Consider the following 22,167-nt stretch of genomic DNA (forward strand, 5'->3'; position numbering starts at 1 on the left):
TATATGTTAGGTTTATTTTTTACTGGGATTCTATATGTAATGTCTTATTTTATTTTAAGTATTTATTTATTAATTTTGAGACTGGGGATGGGAGCGGGATGGAGAGAATCCCTGGCAGTCTCCATGCTGTCAACACAGAGTCCGATGTGGGGCTCAATCTCATGAGATCATGAGATCATGGAGATCATGACCTGAGCCAAAATCAAGAGTCAGAGGCCTAACCAACCAAACCACACAGGTGCCCCTGTACTTACTATCTGAGAAACTTTTTCTTATTGAACAGTATGTCATGATTAACAAAATTTTTCTACATTATTTTTCTTGTTAGGAAAATTTCCATATTTAAAATTGATTAGATTAATACTATATAACTATTGACAGAAAGTTGTAGAAATTTTATAGCACTATTTCAAAGTTTTTTTTTTAATGTTTATTTTTTTTTAATACTCTTTATACTCAAAGTGGAGCTTGAACTCATGACCCTGAAATAAAGAGTCTCATGCTCTTCCAAATGAGCCAGCTGGGAGCCACCAAAGTTCTTTTTAATGAACTCTCTTTTTTTCATAGGAGAAAATATATCACTTAGGCTAAATCTGTACAGTCAGATATTAAGAAATTTTATTTTCATTGATTAACCAACTGTCATGTCCCTTTAAATAGTCATAGCCAGTGCCACTAATTCCCAGAGGAAACTGCAACTTTTGTATTTTTTTTTTCTTTTGTACATGCAGATTGGAGAAGACTCCCAAGAGAAATGATGCCAAGGAAAAAGTGCAAAAAAGGTACATTGACTAATGTAATAATCCAGGTAATAAAAGGTTATTGCTCAAATTCTAATTATGGAATGAATTCTCAATCTGAAGTTACACTCAGCATTCTGAATGCTTTTTCTTAAAATATGTTTGACATTTTGATTATCGTGTTAAAACTTTCTGTTGTTGGTTTTTTGCTTTGTTTTGATACTTTGTTTAGTTTTTCCGTTCTTTAATTATGGAATTTTGATGTGCTAGAGAAGACTTTTCAAGTATTGTAGACATTTTACTTTTGAAAATTTGAAATTTTGCATATAAATGTATTTGATGGTTATACCATCTATTCTAAGTTTTTAACTCATATATTTGGAACTGGTAAAATTTGGGAACTGGTAGATTAGAACTTTATGTGGCACACAAAATACCAAAGTGAAAATTTCCAGTGTGGTGTTCTTTCATAATTCCGCTGAGTGAATAGTTGTTGAGAATCTACTATTGCCAGACACTGTGCTAAAAGAAATGAAACAGTGAGAAAAGCGGGAATAGTCCTTGCCTTAATGGGGCTTAAAGTCAAATGGAGTAAAAACATTAAATAAAAACACACTGTCCTCAGTGGGAGGTCAGGGAAGTTTCTTCAAAGAAATGTAATTGGAGCCCGGATTGCATGATGAGTAAATTAACTAAGATGGAATTGGCAGAAGAACATCCAAGAAAGACCAGGTTTGTGGGGGGAAATTATGAGTTACAGTTTAGAAGTGGTCTTTAAGGTTCCTTTGAAATATACAAATAGAAATGTTGAGCATGTTGTTGGATACAGGGGGATGGACTTCAAAATGGAGATGATAGGGATCAGCATAGGTACTATAATTGAAACTGTGAGGAAGGGTGAGATTATCTAGGCTGAAATTAGAGAATTAGAAGAAATGAGGGCCTAAGCCTAAACTTGGAGGAATGCCAAAATTTAATGGGCTGGTAGAGGAGGTTGAATCAGCAAAGAAAGGAGATGGAAGGAGAAGGGATGGGGAGGGAGAGAGGAGAACCAGAAGAGAGTGGAGTCACAGAAGCAAGAGTATGCAAGAAGTACAGACCATTTCAAATGGTGATCAACAGTGTTAAAGGAGGTTAAACAAAATTGCTATGAGGTCAAGTAAGATACAGACTGGAAAATGTAAACTAATTTTTGACTTATTGATCGTTGTTGCCCTTAGGGAGAGCTTTTTAAAAGATTTGTAAGCTTGGAATTCAGATTGGAATGGATTAAACAGTAAATGGGAATTTAGGAAAAAGGGACAGAGAGCATAGATGAATGTTTGGGAAATTTGGATATGAAGACTAAAGAAATGAGGTGCCTGGATGGCTCAGTCAGTTGAATGTCCAGCTCTTGATACTTGGTCATGATCTCATGGTTCTTGAGTTCAAGCCCTGTGTAGCTCTGTGCTGATAGCGCAGAGTCTGCTTGGGATTCTCTGTCTCTCTCTCTCAAAAATAAATAAACATTAAAAGAAAGAAAGAAAGAAAGAAAGAAAGAAAGAAAGAAGAGAGAGAGAGAGAGAGAAAGAAAGAAAGAAAGAAAGAAAGAAAGAAAGAAAGAAAGAAAAGAAGGAAGGAAGGAAGGAAGGAAGGAAGGAAGGAAGGAAGGAAGGAAGAGGTGCACCTGGGTGACTCAGTTAAGTGTCTTGACTTCAACTCAGATCATGATATCACAGTCTGTGGGTTCGAGTCTCGTGTCAGGCTCTGTACTGACAGCTCAAAGCCTGGAGCCTACTTCAGATCTGTGTCTCCCTCTCACTTTGCCCTTCTTCCGCTGACTCTCTCCCTGTCTCTCTGTCTCTGTCTCTGTCTCTGTCTCTCTCTCTCAAAAATAAATAAACATAGGGGCACCTGGGTAGCTCCTGGGTAGTTAAGGGTCTGACTTCAGCTCAGGTCATGATCTCACAGTTCATGAGTTCAACCCCATATCTGGCTCTGTGCTGACAGCTCTCACTGTCCCTCCCCTGCGTTTGTGCTCTGTGTCTCAATCTCTCTCAAAAGTAAATAAGTAAACATTAGAAAAAAATTGAAAATAAATAAATAAATAAACATTTGGAAAATTTATAAAAAAGAATAAAGAGAGAAAAAGGGAAGTAGCCAGACAGGTTAATAACAATAGGGTTAGCAATTAAGAGAAGAGATTTCCTCCCTTAACCCTCTCTTTTTTTTTAGGCCTGGTATTTTGCATTTTGCTTTTTAAATAGACTTCATTTTTTTTCTTTACCATTTTATTTAATTTATTTTTTTTAATTTATATCCAAGTTAGTTAGCATATAGTGTGACAAGGATTTCAGGAGTAGATTCCTTAATGCTCCTTACCCATTTAGCACATCCTCCCTCCCGCAACCCTCTGTTTGTTCTCCATATTTAAGAGTCTCTTATGTTTGGTCCCCCTCCCTGTTTTTATATTATTTTTGCTTCCCTTCCCTTATGTTTATCTGTTTTGTATCTTAAAGTCCTCATATGAGTGAGGTCATATGATATTTGTCTTTCTCTAATTTCGCTTAGCATAATACCCTCTAGTTCCATCCGGGTAGTTGCAAATGGCAAGATTTCATTCTTTTTTGATTGCTGAGTAGTACTCCATTGTGTGTGTGTGTGTGTGTGTGTGTGTGTGTGTATATATACCCACATCTTCTTTATCCATTCATCCATCAATGGACATTTATGCTCTTTCCACACTTTGTTGATAGTGCCACTATAAACATTGGGGTGCATGTGCCCCTTTGAAACAGCATACCTCTATCCTTTGGATAAATATCTAGTAGTGCAATTGCTGGGTTGTAGGGTAGTTCGATTTTAATTTTTTGAGGAACCTCCATACTGTTTTCCAGAGTAGTTGCACCAGTTTGCATTCCTACCAGCAGTGCAAAAGAGATCCTCTTTCTCCGCATCCTTGCCAACATCTGTTGTTGCCAGAGTTGTTAATGTTAGCCAGTCTGACAGGTGTGAGATAGTATCTCATTGTGGTTTTGATTTGTATTTCCCTGATGATGAGTAATGTTGAGCATTTTTTCATGTGTCAGTTGACCATCTAGATGTCTTCTTTGGAGAAGTGTCTATTCATGTCTTTTGCCCATTTCTTCACTGGATTACTTGTTTTTTGGGTGTTGAGTTTGATAAGTTCTTGATCGATTTTGGATACTAACCCTTTATCTGATATGTCATTGGCAAATACCTTGTCCCATTCTGTCGGTTGCCTTTTAGTTCTGCTGATTGTTTCCTTCACTGTGCAGAAGCTTTTTATTTTGATGAGGTCCCAATAGTTCATTTTTGCTTTTGTTTCCCTTGCCTCCAAAAACATGTTGAGTAAAAAGTTGCTGTGGCCGAGGTCAGAGAGGTTTTTCCCTGCCTTCTCCTCGAGGATTTTGATGGCTTCCTGTTTTTTTAGGTCTTTCATCCATTTTGAGTTTATTTTTGTGTATGGTGTAAGAAAGTAGTCCAGGTTCATTTTTCTGCATGTCGCTGTCTAGTTTTCCCAGCACCATTTGCTGAAGAAGACTGTCTTTATTCCATTGGATATTCTTTCCTGCCTTGTCAAAGATTAGTTGGCCATACTTTGTGGGTCCATATCTGGGTTCTCTATTCTGTTCCATTGATCTGAGTGAAATAGACTTCATTTTTTAGAGCAGTTTTGGATTCACAGCAAAATTGAGCAGGTAAGTGCAGGTTTCCCTTATACTTCCTGCCCCCATACATGCATAGCCTCCCCCATTATTAATATCCCCCACCAGAGTGATACATTTGTTACAATTACGGATCCTACCTTGACATATCATTTTTACACAGACTCCATAGTTTACATTAGGATTCACTCTTGGTATTGTACATTCTGTGGGTAAAGGCAAATGTATAATGATATGCATGCACCATTGTAATATCATACAGCGTACTTTCACTGCCTTAAAAATTCTCTGTGCTCTGCCTATTCATCTCTTTCTCCTCCTTACCCCTGGCAACCACTGATCTTTTTACTGTCCTCATAGCTTTGCCTTTTCCAAAGTGTCATATAGTTGGAAGCATTCAGTATGTAGTCTTTTCAGATTGACTTCTTTTACTTAATAATAAGCATTTAATTTTCCTCCATGACTTTTCATGGCTTCACAGCTCATTTTTTGTTAGTGCTTAATAATATGGCATTGTCTGGATGTGCCACAGTTTATCCATTTCCTTACTACAGGCATCTTGATGGCTTCCAAGATTTGGGAGTTATGAATAAAGCTGCTATAAACATCCACTACTGTGTAGACATAAGTTTTCAACTCCTTGGAGTAAATACCAGGGAGCATGATTGCTGGGTTGTATGGTAAGAGTATACTTAGCTTTGTAAGAAACCACCAAACTGTCTTCCAAAGTTGCTCTACCATGTTGCATTCCCACCAGCAACCAATGACAGTTCCCGATTTTATATATCCTGGCTAGCATTTGGTGGTAGTGTTCTGGATTTTGGCCATTCTAATAGGTGCATAGTAAGTATCTCACTACTATTTTAATTTGCACTTCTCTGGTGACTTATGATGTGGAGCATCTTTGTATGTATTTATTTGCCATTTGTATATCTTGTTTGGAAAGAGGTCTGTGGCCCATTTTTTAATGTTTTGTGTGGGTGTGTGTCTGTGTGTTCTTATTGTGAAGTTTTAGGAGTTCTTTGTATATCTTGGATAACAGTCTATAAGAAAAGCTTACTCCTGCTGTATCTCCTTTAGTCTCCTACCACTACTATACTCAACAACATTTCTGACACCAGGTCTATGGAATTTTTTTTCCCCACACCAAGCAGTTCTCTGCAACACCAGCTGGCTGTCTTACAATTTAATTCAGTTCCAAAATCAACTGGAATTAGCACAGACCCCACATGTTAAGGACTCAGTCCAGCTCCCCACTTCAAAAGCCAATTACAAGTAGTAGGTTCCCCAGATTACCCATAATTTCTATCCGACTTGGCTACAGATCAGGGGTTCCTATGACCCTCCTGCCACTTGGATTTCATTTACTAGAACAGCTCACAGAACCCTAGGAAACATTTAGGTTTGCCGGTTTATTATTTAATAAAGATATGATAGTGGATACAGATGAACAGTCAGATGAAAAGCTAGATAAGGTAAAGTCTAGAATGATTCCTAACACAGGAACTTTTCTGCCTCCCTGGAGCTGGGGTGCCCCACCTTCCCAGCATGTGAATGTGTTTACCAACCTGGAAGCTCCTCAAACGCCCATACTTTGGGGATTTTTATAGAGGCTTCATCACATAGGTATGCTCAATCATGAACTCAGTCTCAAGTCCCTTTCCACTCCAGGGGAATGGAGAATGGAGCTGAAAATTCCAGGCTTTTAATCATGGTTTGATCTGTCTTGTGCCCTTATCCTGAAGCTGTCTAGGAGCCCCCCAAGAGTTGTCTCCTTAGAACAAAAGCACTCCTATCACGCAGTAAATTTCAAGGGGTTAGGAACTCTGCCAGGAACTAAGGTCAAAGACTAAATATTAGAACAAAAGATGCTTCTAGTGTTTTTATCACTTAGGAAATTATAAGGGTTTTAGGAGTTCTGTGCAAGGAACTGGGAAGAGAGACCAATATTTTTTTTGTATTATTTCAAATAGTGCTTTATCAGATACGTCTTTTGCAAATATTTTCTCCCAGTCTGTGGTTTTTCTTCTCATTTTCTTGACATTATCTTTTGCAGAGCAGAATTTTTTAATTTTAATGAAGTCCACCTTATCAGTTATTCCTTTCATAGATCGTGGCTTTGGTGTCATATCTAAAAGGTAATTACCAAACTCAAGGTCATCTAGAGTTTTATAGTTTTGTGTTTTGTATTTAGGTGGTGATCCATTTTGAGTTCATTTTTGTGAAGAGTGTAAGGTTTTTTAATGTTTGTTTATTTTTGAGAGAGAAAGGGGGAGGCAGAGAGAGAAGGAGACAGAGGATCCAAAGCTGGATCCAAAGCTGGTTCCGTGCTATCAGCACAGAGCCTGATGTAGGGCTCAAACTCATAAACTGTGAGATCATGACCTGAGCCAGAGTTGGATACTTAACAGACTGAGCCACCCAGGCACCCCTGTATTCACTTTTTTTTTGCTTGTGGAAGTTTAGTTGTTCCAGCATCATTTGTTGAAAAGACTCTTTTCTCCATTGTATGGCCTTTGCTTCTTTTTCTATATTTTTGTGGGTCTATTTCTGGGCTCTCTATTCTATTCCATTGACCTTTGTATATTCTTTCACCTTTACCGGGAAGTCTTGATTATCAGAGCTGTAGAGTATGTTTTAAAGTCTGGTAGTGTCAGTTCTCCAACCTTGTTCTTTCCTTCAATTTTGCGATGCCTATTCTAGATCTTTTGCCTCTCCATTTAAACGTTAGAAACAATTTGTTGATACTATAAAATAACTTACTAGGATTTTGATTGAGATTGCATTGAATCTATAGATGAAGTTGGGAAGAACTGTCATCTTCACAGTATTGAATCTAATCTTACTATCCATGAACATGTAATATCTCTCCATTTATTTAGATGTTTGATTTCATTCTTCAGAGTTTTATAGTTTTCTTCATATAGACTATGTACATATTTTGTTAGATTTTATCTAAGTGTTTCATTTTGGGGGTGCTAATGTAAACAGTAGTAGATTTTTAATTTCAAATTCCACTTGTTCATTTTTGGTATATAAGAAGACTATTGACCTTTGTGTATTATCCTTGTATCCTGCAACCCTGCTGTAATCACATATTAGTTTCCAGAGTTTTGGTCTCATTCTTTCAGATTTTCTGCATAGATGATCATATCATCTGTGCACGAAGATAGTTTTATTTCTTCCTTCCCAATCTGTTTACCTCTTATATCCTTTCCTTATCTGATGGCATTAGCAAGAACTTCTAGTACAATGTTGAAAAACAGTGGTGAGAGGGAATTTTCTTGCCTGGTTCTTAATCTTAGTGGGAAAGTGTTAAACTTTTCACCTTTAAGTATGACGTCAAGCCTTTCACCATTAGATGTAGCTATCGTTTTTTTTGGTGGCTATTCTTTATCAAGTTTAGGAACTTTCCCTCTATTCTTTGTTTACTAAGAGCTTTTCGTTATGAATGGGTGTTTGATTTTGTCAGAGGCTTTTTGTGCATCTGTTGATACAATCATGTGATTTTTTTTCTTTAGCCTGTTAATTTGATGGATTAAGTTAATTGATTTTGGAAGATTGAACCAGCCTTACATACCTGAGATAAATCCTACTTAGTTGTGATGTATTATTCTTTCTATACATTGTGGGATTAGATGTGGTAAATATTTTGTTGAAAATTTTTGCTTATATGTTCATGAGAGATTGATCTTCTGTTTCCTTACTTATAATATTTGTCTGGTTTTGGTATTAGGGTAATGCTGGCCTCACAGAATGAGTTAGGAAGTATTGCTTCATCTCCTGTCTGCTGAAAGAGATCCCCCTCCCCCTTTTAACAGCTTTATTGAGGTATCATTGACATATGATAAAATGCATATATTTGAATATATAATTTGGTAAATTCTGACACATGTATTTAAAGTGGAAGTATTTCTATTTTGTTTCATTTCAAAGCTACAGTATATAAGAATATTTAGCTTGATTGAGTACAAAATATTATGTTAAAAACCCAAAATAGGGGCGCCTGAGTGGCTCAGTCGGTTAAGTGTCCGACTTCAGCTCAGGTCATGATCACGATTTGTGAGTTCAAGCCCCACGTCAGGCTCTGTGCTGACAGCTTGGAGCCTGGAGCCTGCTTTGGATTCTGTGTCTCCTTCTCTCTCTGCCCCTCCCCAACTTGTGCTCTTTCTATGTCTCTCAAAAAATAAATAAATGTTAAAAAAAATTTTTTTTAAAAACCAAAATATTGTACATTGAGATATAATAGTTTTATCTGCTGTTTTTTTATACCTTTGGCTTTTATTGGGCAAATATATTATTTTTACAATATAATAACATGTGCATTAATGATACTGGTCATGTCCTAGTGGATCGTAAATTTGTAGCAGACTTTAAAGAGCCAAAAAGAATATATCTGATTTGGAAAAATTAATTTTTTCAAATACATCCCATTGACTACTCATCCCTGGAACTTTATATACACATTGATTATTAGTTAAAACTTCCAGTGTGTCAGAATTTCCATTTGTTAAAAAACAAAACAACAACCATAAAACTTTGTTTCCATTCTGAGCTTTTTTTTTTTTTTTTTTTCTTTTGCGTATTGTGTAATTTTTGTGTTTTATTCCTGGTAAACTTATACTCTCCTTTTTGTTAAGATGGCCTCTACTGATTTACATGAAAGTAAATAGTACCCAAAGGGCCAAAGGCTGAAAAAGATTTTTCTTGAAGAACCAGCTATTGGCAGATATTGAAAGAAACAAACAAACAAAAATTCAAATATATGCATGTATTTGGCCAAAGATGACGGAAAAATGCCTGTTAATGTTTTGAGGTTAAAACAGTCTTTTAACAAATTTTGGAAATTTGACACTTCTCCCCCAGTTGTACATAAAAGAATTAGTGATTATGTAAAAACAGTTTAATAAATAGCAAAAGATACTTAGTTGCCTTTTGGCAACTGACTTTCTTGGTTAAGAAATCAGTAGTTTTTAATAAGTTCATTTACCTGACCATGTTCTATAATACCCATTAAACAGACTTATGTGTTATGAAATTTAAATAATTCAACAGAAGATTCATAGAGAAAAAGACTTCATTATGTGAGTAAATTACATTCTTAGCTAATGTTTTCTGATTTCAATATCATAATATATATTGAAATCTAGTTCATATATGATACTATATTTTATGTGCTACAGTTCAAATTAAACAGTCTTTACCCTCAAGGGGAACAGAAAAAGTTACCCATGATTAAATCTACCTATTACCTTTTTTTGAACAAAACTTCACATAAATATGTTTGGGGTTCTGAGTTCAGTGACTCCCTGAAGGGCAATTTGGTATGTAACACAGTAAATTGTAATTCCATCAGTTATGGGTCATCTACCACAATCTAGAAATTTCTTCTTTTATAAGTTAAATGTTAATCTTTAACAAAATTACATATTTCTGAGCTATATTTTCCTGTGTTGCCAAGTAATTTCTAGGTATTTAGCTTGATTTGGGGAAAGGACTATAATACTTTCAATCACAATGGGACAATTTTGTAGCATATCATAATGCCTTGGTGACTGACTGGAAGGATCTATATGTGAAATAATTCTCTATGCCCTGAAGTTTTACAATAGCTTCAAAATGCAATGTTTTTTATATGGCTCAAAAAAATTACCCCAATGCCATTAAAACATTTATACTGCTTTGACTTTTCAGGTTCATATAATGGGCATATTCAGGGTAGCCATTTTAATCTTCATTCCAAAGATAATGCTTATGTTGCGTGAATATAACCTCTTTCTCATTTCCTTAACCATTGGCAAATGGTTATTTATTTATTTATTTATTCTGCACTTGTTTTTTTTATTTTCCGAGCCTGGTCAAACTGCCCTACTTAAAACAAAGTACACCAATCAGTGACCAAGAAGCCAATGCAGATGATATATTTGTGAGATTCTTTCACTGGTCCTCTGGTGCTTCTTCCTGAAGTAACATTTTAGCAGTTTGGGCTTAATAACATTAATTGCCAGTACAGATTTTCAGTACTAGTAAAAAGATATGTGGTTACGGTCTTAAAAAACTTCCTATTAAGTGATTATCGTTGACTCCTGATCATGGAAAATTGGGGAGGCATGCTGATTGATTTTGTTATTCTTTTGGAAAATTCAGTGTACAAATTGGGTGACTGCCCAGTAGGACATATCACTATGCTAGACAGCATATGAAATATAATACACAGTTTCTGTTATAGAAATATGTGTTAACAGCGGTTTTACTTTAGCAGGCCCCAAATCCCAAAAAGCAAAGGCTACGGGCAAAGGCGCGTCACTCACTAATACTGCAGATGTATTGAAAAAAATCGAGGTAAGGTTTTCTTCTTACCGTAAGAGCAAGCTGTAAAAGTATCATGCCTCCTTCACCTTCTTCACTCTTCACACCTTCTCTCACTTGTTAATCGTACCTAGGTTTGGCACAACCAATCCCAGCACACAGGGTAACTAGAAAGATTTGAACATTGTTGGCTGGTAGATAAGGAGGCTCCATCCTGTCCTTCATTACCACTTACCTGTCAACTTACCTTACCTTCTGTCGCCTACTTCCTTTTCCATGTATCCTATTTTCCCCTTGAATGTCTGTGTATTCTTATTTTCCCCTGGCATTGGAATTATGTATTGGAAAGAAACACAAAAGAGTTATATACCTAAAATGTATTTTTTAAAAATATTTTTAAATTATTTTTTAAGTTTATTTATTGTGAGAGAGAGACAGAGACAGAGTGCATACGCACAAAAAGGGAAGGGGCAGAGAGGGAGAGAGAGAATCTCATGCAGGCACCATGCTTACTGCAGAGATCGACCCAGGGCTCGTCTCACAACTGCAAGATCATGACCTGAGCGAATGTCAAGAGTTAGACTCTTAACCGACTGAGCCACCCAGGCACCCCCTGAAATGTATTTCTTTTAAAAACCTCTCATTGTTTTTTCTTATTACTGTATATGTACTTTTTTAATGCTTTTTGCTGTCTCATGTTGAGTGCTTTGAGAGAAAAGTACATCTTACGGAACTTAAGTTTATATCTTCATTGTTTTTAATATTCCAAAAATAAAGAAAGTATCCAAAAGGTTAATAAACTGAAAATTTCTCCTCCCATTCTTGCGCCTAACCATCCAGTTCCCCCCTTGTAGACAATCAGTATTCCCTGTTTCTTTTTAAAAAAATTTTTTTTCAACGTTTTTTATTTATTTTTGGGACAGAGAGAGACAGAGCATGAACGGGGGAGGGACAGAGAGAGAGGAAGATACAGAATCGGAAACAGGCTCCAGGCTCCGAGCCATCAGCCCAGAGCCTGATGTGGGGCTCGAACTCACGGACCGAGAGATCGTGACCTGGCTGAAGTCGGACGCTCAACCGACTGCGCCACCCAGGCGCCCCCAGTATTCCCTGTTTCTTACAGATCTTTCAGAAATAGTTTATGTATAACAAATACAGATTTCTTTCTTTTTCGTTTTAAAGACAAAAGTTAGCATATTACACTCTTCTGCATTTTCAGTTTATTACTTGTAATCAATTGGAGATGATTCTATGTCAGTCTGTATAGACTTGCCTCATCCTTTTTTTTTTTTCTCCTTTTTTGCCTACCCTATAAGAATGAACCCATAGTTTATTGAACCAATACCCGATTGATGGACTTAATGTTTCATCTAGTGTTTTGCTATTATAAACAGTGCTGTAGTGAATTCATATTAAGTATGTCATTATACATATGTAAAGTAGATTTCTTGAAGTGCATTTCTTGGGTCAATTCTTATGTGTATTAGAAAATAGGGATGAATATTGACAGATCACTCTCAATGGAGGTTATACCAATTGAGGAAGTCAAGGCTTTAAAACTTTTACTTGTTGGGGCACCTGGATGGCTTAGTTGGTTAAGCGTCCAACTTCAGCTCAAGTCATGATCTCACAGTTCCTGAGTTTAAGCCCCACATCAGGTTCTCTGCTGTCAGCATGGAGCCTGCTTCAGATCCTCTGTCCCCCTCTCTGTCTGCCCCTCCCCCACTGGCTCGCACACGTTTTCTCTCTCTCTCTCTCTCTCTCTCTCTCTCCCTCAAAAATAAAATAAACATTAAAAAATAAAAATAAAGAAAACTTTTACTTGTTTGGTCAAGTTGGCATAGCTATGTGGTAACAGAAACTCATGTTTGTTATTTTATTTTTTAACTAGTACTTGAGCTGGAGATAACTTGTATGAAAATAAAGCCAGGAGGATATTGAAGGAAAAGTCATAACTGTCAGGTTTAACTGTGGTAGAATGATGGATGAGGTTGCAGAACTTGCCAACTTATATTAACTGAACACAGATTCAGACTGTTGTCAAAGCTTCTCAAAACTGCATATGACATGGGCTATAAGGAAGATTGATCTGAATGTAGTCTCATCAGAACAAATGATGCTTCCAGGTTTTCTACATTTAAACACCTTTTTCATTTTGCACATTGTTAAAATTAGAGTTTTAAATCTAGAAATCTAAATGAGTTAGCTTTATTAACTCTGAGTTAAAGAGTAAAATTAGCTTCTGGATGACTCTATTATTGTTTCATTTCTTTAGCAAAAGTAGTTGCAAATTTATTATAATAAAACTTATTTGGGGGCGCCTGGGTGGCTCAGTCAGTTAAGCGTCTGACTCTTGGTTTTGGCTCAGGTCATGATCTCTCAGTTCGTGGGATTGAGCCCCACATGGGACTCTGTGCTGACAGCATGGAGCCTGGTTGGGATTGTCTCTCCTTCTCTCTCTGCCCCTCCCATCCTCGTGCTGTCTCTCTCAAAATAAATAAATAAACTTAAAAAAAAAAAGCTTCTGTGGATGGAGAAGGAGTAACATACAGTCAGATCTCATGATTAATGTGTGAATAATCAGACAGCAGTAAACTAATATTTGAGCTTGTATCTGTTTGATTTACAGGAACACCTCTCTGTAGGGTAGCTATGTATTATTTAAACTAGAAGAACTGTTCCCTTTCTATAAGTTAACTGTTTGCAAAGTTTTCATGTTATGTCAACACATTATTCTTACAACAAATCTGTAAGATAGTAGGGGTAAATAGTTAAATCTCACAGAGGAGAAAATGGAGACTAATAAGCAGACAAACCAAAAATAGCAGTTTAACACAAAAAGAATAAAGTAATGAGAGAATGTGTGTGGCTCTGAGATCATATTTTTAAATTGCAGTTATCTGCAATAGTTCACCGATTTAAGTATTTTATGGGTTTGATTTAGATCTACGTGGTAGAAATAAAGTTGTTATTTATTTAAATATATTTGAGGTGGCAGTAATGGAAATAAAGACTTCCTAGTCATACACAGCACTGAATGAATTCTATATTTGAAAAATATTTTCCTTAATTAGCTTTAATAAGTGTATATCTAATTGTGAAATAATAGCTAATAGCAGGATTTTTCAGATATAGTGTATACTTTTCACAGAGTTAAATAAACATAGCAGCACAGTTTTCTTTTAACTACACAATATTCATGGGTTGTAGGCCTCTTTACCGCAATATGATTAAAATAGAAAAGAAAAAACTCCATATGTTAATGTCAACATAGCATCATTATATGTGGGTATGTGTGTGTGTGTGTACGTATTTACAGACACTTCAAAAGATCTATAAACACTATTTAATATTCGCAGGGCTCGAATTCACGAACCAGGAGATCATGACCTGAGCTGAAGTCAGTCGCTTAACCGACTGAGCCACCCAGGCACCCCAGAGAGCATTCAACTTTTGATTTCAGGGTCCTGAGTTCAAGCTCCAGATTGAGAATAAAGCTTACTTTAAAAATAAATAAATAAAGGGCACCTGGGTGGCTCAGTCAGTTAAGCATTTGACTCTTGATTTTGCTTTGGCTCAGGTCATGATCTCACAGTTCGTGAGTTCAAGACCTGCATTGGGCACTGTGCTGCTGGTGCGGAGTCTGCTTGGAATTCTCTGTCCCTCTCTCTCTGCCCCTTCTCTCTCAAAATAAATTAAACAGGCATTTTGAAATGTTATCATTATATTCTCTTTTCTCCTTTCATGTTGGAAGGACAAGAGAATAACATCCTGAAAATGTCTCTCCATAAACTGAATCAACTCAATATTTTAGAAGGAGGTAGGAAGGAAATCATAAAAATAAAGCATTGTGCATTAGAGCTGATACCCTAGCAATACCTGAGATCTAGTTATGAACTAACAAAAACAAAGTAAATGGTAGTGTAATGACAAGACAGAGAGTCCCTCCTTTTTTTTTAAATTTTTTAAAAATGTTTATTTATTATTAAGAGACAGATACAGAGCATAAGCAGGGGAGGAATAGAGAGAGATGGAGACACAGAATCTGAAGCAGGCTCCAGGCTCCAAGTTGTCAGCACAGAGCCTGACATGGGGCTCGAACTCACAAACTGTGAGGTCATGACCCGAGCCGAAGTCGGATGCTTAACTGACTGAACCACCTGGGCGCCCCAAGAGTTCCTCCTTTCTTGAGTGAACTCATAGTTTCCTAGGTGGTGGCCTGGAGTTTTAGAATAAGATGATAGGTTAACTATGTTCTCCTGAGCTAAGCAGGGAGGTTAAAGTCTAGTGAATTCCATTTAAGTTAATGAAGTTCAAGGGCACCTAGGTGGCTCAGTTGGTTGGGCATCCAACTTCCGCTCAGGTCGTGAACTCACAGTTCATGAGCTCGAGCCCCACATCGGGCTTGCTGCTGTCAGCCTGTCAGCACAGAGCCCACTTTGGATCCTTTCCCTCTGCCCCTCCCCTACTCATGTGCTCTCCTTCTCTGTCTCCCTCTCTCTCTTTCTCAGAAAAAAATAAAATAAGATAAAAAATTTTTTAATTAATGAAGTTCATTTATACCAGGAATTGGAAAAGAGAGGTGATGGTGAAAAATCAGATGAGGAAAATGAAGAGAAAGAAGGAAGCAAAGAGAAAAATAAAGAAGGCGATGATGATGAGGATGATGATGCTGCAGAACAAGAGGAGTATGATGAAGAAGAGCAAGAAGAGGTAATGGTCTATTGGAGGATGGTAACAAAGTTACTAAGTTTAAGGATTATCTAATAAGATTCAGATATATGCTATATAATTAAAATAACAAACCAAAACCAAGTTGATGGGCACCAGGGATGTATCATTATCACTGCTATCAATTCCTTAGTGTCAAGAGAATTATTATTGCATTGAAATAATGATACTAAACTGAATGTAGGAGGTAAAAATAACTCCAGAGGCAAGTTTGTAAGTGGAAGTCCACGAGTTAAGGAAATTGATCAGATTAGCTTAAGATTTATCTACATAAAATTTTAAATCAGCAATGACAGTAATTAAGGACTTAGTCACTAAATTCGGAGTCTGAAGAGGAAATCCCTGCAATGCATACCATCATGTTTTAAATCCCAAAGTGCATGTGGACCCTGTCGGGGAACATGTATGATCCAACCTCAAGTATCCGACTGAGGCAGGACTTAGCAGTTTGGGTTTGGGATTTCTAACTTTTAGAAACATGGTGCATTTCAAAATAGAGACAGTCATTTTTGATTATTTATTTTTGAGTAGATTAACTTTGTTGGTTATGGCATCTTTGGGACTTAGATACCTCTGGCAGTAGTCCTAGGCTGAGAGTTTCTTCTCCATGACAGTGCACTTTGTTTTCACTCCATTATAGCTCCTCACATGCCACCGAATCTTTTCTTTACCTGAAACTGCTACAGCTGTGAAATCTTTATTATATGCTTTAATTAGTTTACATTAAATTTTGGATTTTTTTTTAATTTACATTGGTGTAAAGGGAGAGGTCTGGATCCATTTTTATCTATCTCCAAATGGCTAGCCAGCCGCTAACCTCATTTATTAAACACTTTTCTTTCTTCACTGGTTTGAAATTCCCCTGTATCAGCTCTCAGATTCTCATTTCGACTTAGATGTATTTCTGAGATCTGGTTTTGAACCATCACTCTGCTGATGCAATTAATAGAAGCTTCTGATTATTAACACTTTTGGAAGAATTTTCCTGAGTATTCTTTATTCTTCCAGATAAATTTTAAATTTAAACATTTTAAAATTAAACCTGTCTCCAGCTTTCTTTCCGGATCGTTCACTTTTTTTATTCCTACACTCTGACATGTTTGAGACCGCCAGGCTCTCTGATTCTGTATTTCCCCTTCATTGGTTCCTTGTCTTAATTTCCTTCCCTAAGGGACCTAGACCCTTGCTCACCCTTTAACTGCTTTCTTGCCATTCCTCTCTTCCCTTGTCCTCCCAGCACCCACTTGAGATCAAAGTAACCTGTGATCAATTCCACTGTCTCTGCTTTTCCCCTCCAAACTGCCTATTGAGCTTTTTTGAGAAATCACAGGAACCCATGCCACTAAAACAACACTAGCCCCTTTTTGTTGGCTTACTTGATTTCTCTGTTTCTCTTGTCAAATCCTCTGTCTACGGCAGTTATTTTAGATCATCTCTTTTCTTCTTAATCCCTCTCCTTGACTACCTTTCCTTTCACTCTTAGCAGATAATAGCATCTTCATGCAGAAAATGAAGCCATCAAGAAGATACTCCCATAATTTCATGTCCTCTGCCTTCAGGCTAAATGTCTTTCTTTCCTCCTTGTTTTTTTTGTTTTTTTTGTTTGTTTGTTTTTCCAGTGGAAGAAATAGGCTTCATCGTATTTGGAACTAACTGTCTTGCCTTTTTGTCGGTGGGAACCATAATCCTCATGTCATTTCCCTTTTCATATTTTCAATCTCTTTTCCTACTCATATTTTCCATTCATGCATTAAAACATGTTCATCTCTCGGGGCACCTGGGTGGCTCAGTCCGTTGGGCATCCAACTTCGGCTCAGGTCATGATCTCATGGTTTGTGGGTTTGAGCCCCACATCGGGCTCTGTGCTGACAGCTTGCTCAGAGCCTGCAGTCTGCTTCAGATTCTGTGTCTCCTTCTCTCTCTATCTGCCCTTCCTCTGCTCATGCTCTGTCTCTGTCTCTCAAAAATAAATAAATGTTAAAAAAAAAATTAAAAAAAAAACGAACAAAAACATGTTCATCTCTCATTATGATTCCCCTCCAAGTGTGCTGCTGTGTCCTGGGAAGTTGTTTAGCTTGCTTCACTTGCTCACTGCCCTGTAACCTCCTGCATTTAGTTCTTTTTCATCTGATTCCACCTACATGCTCTTAAAATTGTTGCCACCAACTTCCCCAATAAATAAAATTTAGTCCTTATTTCACTGGACTTTTCTGCAACATTTAACACTCTCACAACATCATGATTAAAATATTATTTCCTTTATTTAAATTCAACAAATTAAGGCAATTATGGCATCAGCTATATGCCAGGCGTTGTGCTGGATGCTAAGACATAGGCAAACATTGTTGCTTTTCTGGGTTTTTGTGACACAACACTTCCTGTTTTTCTCCTAGTCTGGTACCTTTTCGTGGTCTCTTTTGAGTTCTTTTCTTTCTCATCTTTAAATGTTAGTATTCTTCAGAGTTCTTCCTTTGGAATTCCTTTTCTCTCTACAGTCTCCCTGTATGCATCCTTATCCAAAGTTTTAGTTACTCATTTTCTTTCATTCAGTGTGTTTTTATACTAAGTGGTTCTTAGAATTGTACTAGACACGGGGAATATCAGGATCAGATACAGTTCTCCCATCAAGGATATTGGTTTAGTGGGGAGACACACAAGAGAAGAGACAATTATAATATAATGAATAATGCTATGGTGTAATACCTAGTTCAGGATGTTACAGGGGTACGTAAGAAGGGCACCAAACTCCATTTTAATGATATGAAAGAAGGTATCTCAAAAAAGACAATCTGAAGACTAAATCACATCAAGATGAAAAATGGAGTGGAAGATAATTACAGATAGAGGAAAGAGTGTGGAGAAGGCTTGCAGGCGAGGAGGGTATAGCATACTAGTGTAATTGACCAGGTGAGTCAGTATGGCTAGGCTGGAGGATGTAAGTGGGGGTGTGTGGAGACATGAAGCCGGAGACAAAAAAAGGGGGGGATATTAAGTACCAGGCTGAACAATATTACCTTACCCTGAGTGCTGTGGGGAGCCATTGAAGGGTTTTAAGCCGTAGAGTAGTTTTATCATATTTGTATTTTAGAAAGCCCAGTTGCTTGGATTGGAAGGAGCCATGGTTAGACCATGTTTGAAAGTTTGTTGCTATGAACCAGTGGTTCTCTACCAGTGGTAATTTTGCCCTCTGAGGTATATCTGGTAATATTTGGAGACATTTTTGAGTGTCATAACTGGTCTTGGGGGTCATGGCGTGCTATTAGCTTTTAGTGGCTAGTGGCTTGTTTTCTAGACAAGGCTGGCTTTTGGAATGCTCTGCTTATAAAGTCTGCTTGAGGTGAGCTCTGTTGAGAGTAAGATCTTTCCTAACAAGAATAACAGAATCAGGATTCTAGTAGTAGTAGAATCAGGATTCTAGTAGTTTCAGAATTCTGTGTTAGGCCTTAGCAAAGCACTAAACAGTTTATATAAATATATTTCCACTTTAATAGAGAAATGTCTTTAATAGAGAAATACCTGTTTTGAGTATGAGGCTGGGTGAAGGATGAAGAGGGGAGATTAAAGACTTTTCTATATTTATTCTTTACTCTTTTTAGCAGTCAATTGATGAAAAAATCATGCTAATTAACTTACTTGATGTATTGAGGATTTGATAAGCATTGTTTCTGAAGAGTAAATGGAGCAACTATATATAGTTATGTATACATATATATATATACATAACTATATATATACATACATATATATATATATATATACATAACTATCTAACACCTCTATGTAAAATTCAAGAAATACAGACTTTTTCTTTCCTCGGTCTTGTGAATGTTATTAAAGAAAAAAATTAAGCGTTCAAATGAAAGCCAAGAACCATTTAAGCCATCAGTTTCAACAAGTTCTCACTTTGTACCTGTATCAATATTATTAACATCACGAAATTACCTATTGTGAATCACTGAATGTACTTGGAGGTGCTCATGTCTAAAGCATAAATTGCATGTGCTTGATATGGAATAGTGGAGTATCCCTTCCAATTTCATTTACAGTGAGGTTCATTTGAACTCTCAACCATGCCACACCTCCCCTGTACACTAGCCCCAGGCTTCAGCCATATTTCCAGACATCATTAGATTTCTTGGCAACAGAGAAACCAGGCCATCTTACTGGAGATGATACGGAAACTTACTGGATATAGAAACTTACAGTGTTGAGGGAAGACAAAGTAATGAAATCTATATCTGAATAATGCAAGTTGTCTTGCATTATTTATATAAAGTTACATAGTAAAAAATCCCACCACATAGATACTTATAAAGCTGAAATCTAGATGCCTTTCTTTAGAGAATAGTCTTTATTTTGTTACTGTATCGTAACTCCTGTTATAGAGAGTAGAAATGCAGATTAATATTTTTATGGCAGATTTCAATGATGTCCAAAAATCTAGTAACTAGTAAAATAAACATCTATGGACTTATCACCCAGCTTTAACAATCATCAGTTTATAGCCAGTCTTTCAACCACCCATTCATTCACCCAGTCCACTCCTATCCCGCCCCACTTCCATTCCCCATCCACCTTGGATTATTATAAAGCAAATCCCAGGCATTGTATCATTTCATCCATAAATATTTCAGTATGGACTAAAAAATAAGGACTCTTTAACAACATCACAACATCATTAGTACACCTAATATCCTTAATATCATCAAATATTAAGCCAATGTTCAAATATTTTCAGTTGTCCGCCAAATTTTTTTTGTTTGTTCCAATCAAAATCCAGATACATCCCATACACTGGAATTGGTTAATAATGCTCTTAAATTTCTTTTAATCCATATCCAAAATGGATTTTTAAATTTTTGATAGAAAGCACAGAAATATCAGGAATCATTTACATGGATAATAGTCTTACCCTGTCTTAATAATTGAAATGTTCCCAGGAGTTTAATCCCTCTTAACCTCAAGGAAACCGAGGGCTCCCGGATGGAATATGGCATTTTCTAGGTTTTTTTTTTTTTTTTTTTTTTTTTTTTTTTCTGGTATCTTGAGGCTTGTATTTTGATAGAAAGCAAAAATCCCTCTACTTTCGCTCAATTACACATCAGGACTGAAAACCTCAGTTCTGGTGTACTTGAATGTTAATGTAAATTGGCTTTGTTTCTTGATTGTACATTTGTTTGGAGTTACTAATTGGTGGTTTGGCTAACTAAACCCTGTATCATCTTACTGAGGTATAATGAATTCGATGTATCATTCTACTAAGGAGTAACGGACATTCCTTCATTTTCTCTTAACTAGTTGGTGCCTGAGAATAGTAGGAGGTGATGGTCTTGTGGAAAGCAGCACAGGTAGATGGGAGTGAAAAATATTTTTTAAGGAGATGAAATAGCAGAGACTTTTTTAAAGCGAGATATATTTTATTATCCAGATTTGATATTCATAAATTAAGATTAAAGGGACAGCCTAAATTATGTTTTTTAATAATGTTACTAATTCATTTTAATGTTAACTGAGAAATTTCTCACTTCACTTAGGAAAATGACTACATTAATTCCTACTTTGAAGATGGAGATGATTTTGGTGCAGACAGTGATGACAACATGGATGAAGCAACCTATTAGCTATGGAATGTCTCCAAAAATATCTTTATGATACAGCTTCTAAATATTTGGACAGACTTGTTTTCTATTTCTGATAAGGAATGAGTTTTGTATTTTTGTTCCTGTTTTGTTAGACCAATATTTGCTGTCAAAATACTCGGAACCACATTGAGTTTACATACTAGGTACCTTACCAGTTAGTCTCTGATGCTCTGACATTCCTTCTCAACACCGTGTCATGCCTCTTATGTGTTCAAGTGGATTTTTTTTTTTGTATTATTCAGATTTGAATGTGCCTAGAGTTTTTGCATCTTTTAATCTATGTATTCATACTTGAACAAATTATTGTTTAACTTGATCTGTTGTAAAACTAGTACTGGTCATCATAGTGGATTTCTGTAATCTGAACATTGATTAATACTGCACAAGGAGCACTTTAAAAACAAAGAAACTTGAAAATAATTTTATCTTTTACTTTTACATGGTATGTTCTGTGCTACGACTACATAAACCTACCTGAGTTCACAACGGTGTAATTTATGAGATTGGAAGTTTTGTGATCAAAAACATACACGCTGGGGAAAATGCCAGATTTTTGAGGTGTAGTGGCTGCTGTTAAATTTCATAGGACTTCTAGTTACCCAAGTGATTTATATCACAGTGCAGAATAAAACTCAGGTCATTTTAAAATCAAGAGCAATCTTTTTTGTTTATTAAAAACTAGCTCCCCTGCTTTTTTTCTATTTTGGCAGGGAAAATAAAAACCCTCAGCCTCCAAAGACACACAAATGCCAAAGATTTTCAAGGGAATTCATATTATGTATTCTTAGATGATTAATGTTACCTACCAAAAGGAATAAATTTTCTCTTTAGGGAAGGTATTACCTATTACCCTCTAACCTTGAGAATCACAGCCAAATTCTACTTCTGCCTTTACCATTAGACTCAGTCTTGAAAATGAGCTTGGTTTTCTGTGCCTTAGTTTCTCCACCTGTAAACTATTTCCTACAAAAATTGCTTAAACACCAACCAAAATTTGCTGTATGTATTCATTCATACCTTACAGAAATGATCACTTAATTTTAATTTGGTCATCACCCTCTAAAAAATCGTAGCTTG

General features: G+C 36.5%; 1 protein-coding gene across 2 annotated transcripts in view; it reads left to right on the forward strand.

Annotated features, from left to right (window-relative positions):
* Positions 1 to 21,429, forward strand: part of POLR3G (RNA polymerase III subunit G) — a 41,736-nt gene extending 20,307 nt beyond the window's left edge. Inside the window, exons 5-8 of one of the 2 annotated variants that reach the window (XM_047877720.1) lie at positions 732 to 782; positions 10,668 to 10,750; positions 15,284 to 15,430; positions 20,983 to 21,429. In XM_047877720.1, coding sequence (XP_047733676.1) covers positions 732 to 782; positions 10,668 to 10,750; positions 15,284 to 15,430; positions 20,983 to 21,069 — 368 coding nt within the window. In that variant the 3' untranslated portion in view covers positions 21,070 to 21,429. The remainder of the gene's footprint in view (positions 1 to 731; positions 783 to 10,667; positions 10,751 to 15,283; positions 15,431 to 20,982) is intronic. The other variant, XM_047877726.1, reaches the window with a different exon arrangement.
* Positions 21,430 to 22,167: the final 738 nt, after the last annotated feature.

This window comes from Prionailurus viverrinus, chromosome A1 (genome assembly GCF_022837055.1).
Source record: "Prionailurus viverrinus isolate Anna chromosome A1, UM_Priviv_1.0, whole genome shotgun sequence".
NCBI classification, from domain to species: domain Eukaryota; kingdom Metazoa; phylum Chordata; class Mammalia; order Carnivora; family Felidae; genus Prionailurus; species Prionailurus viverrinus.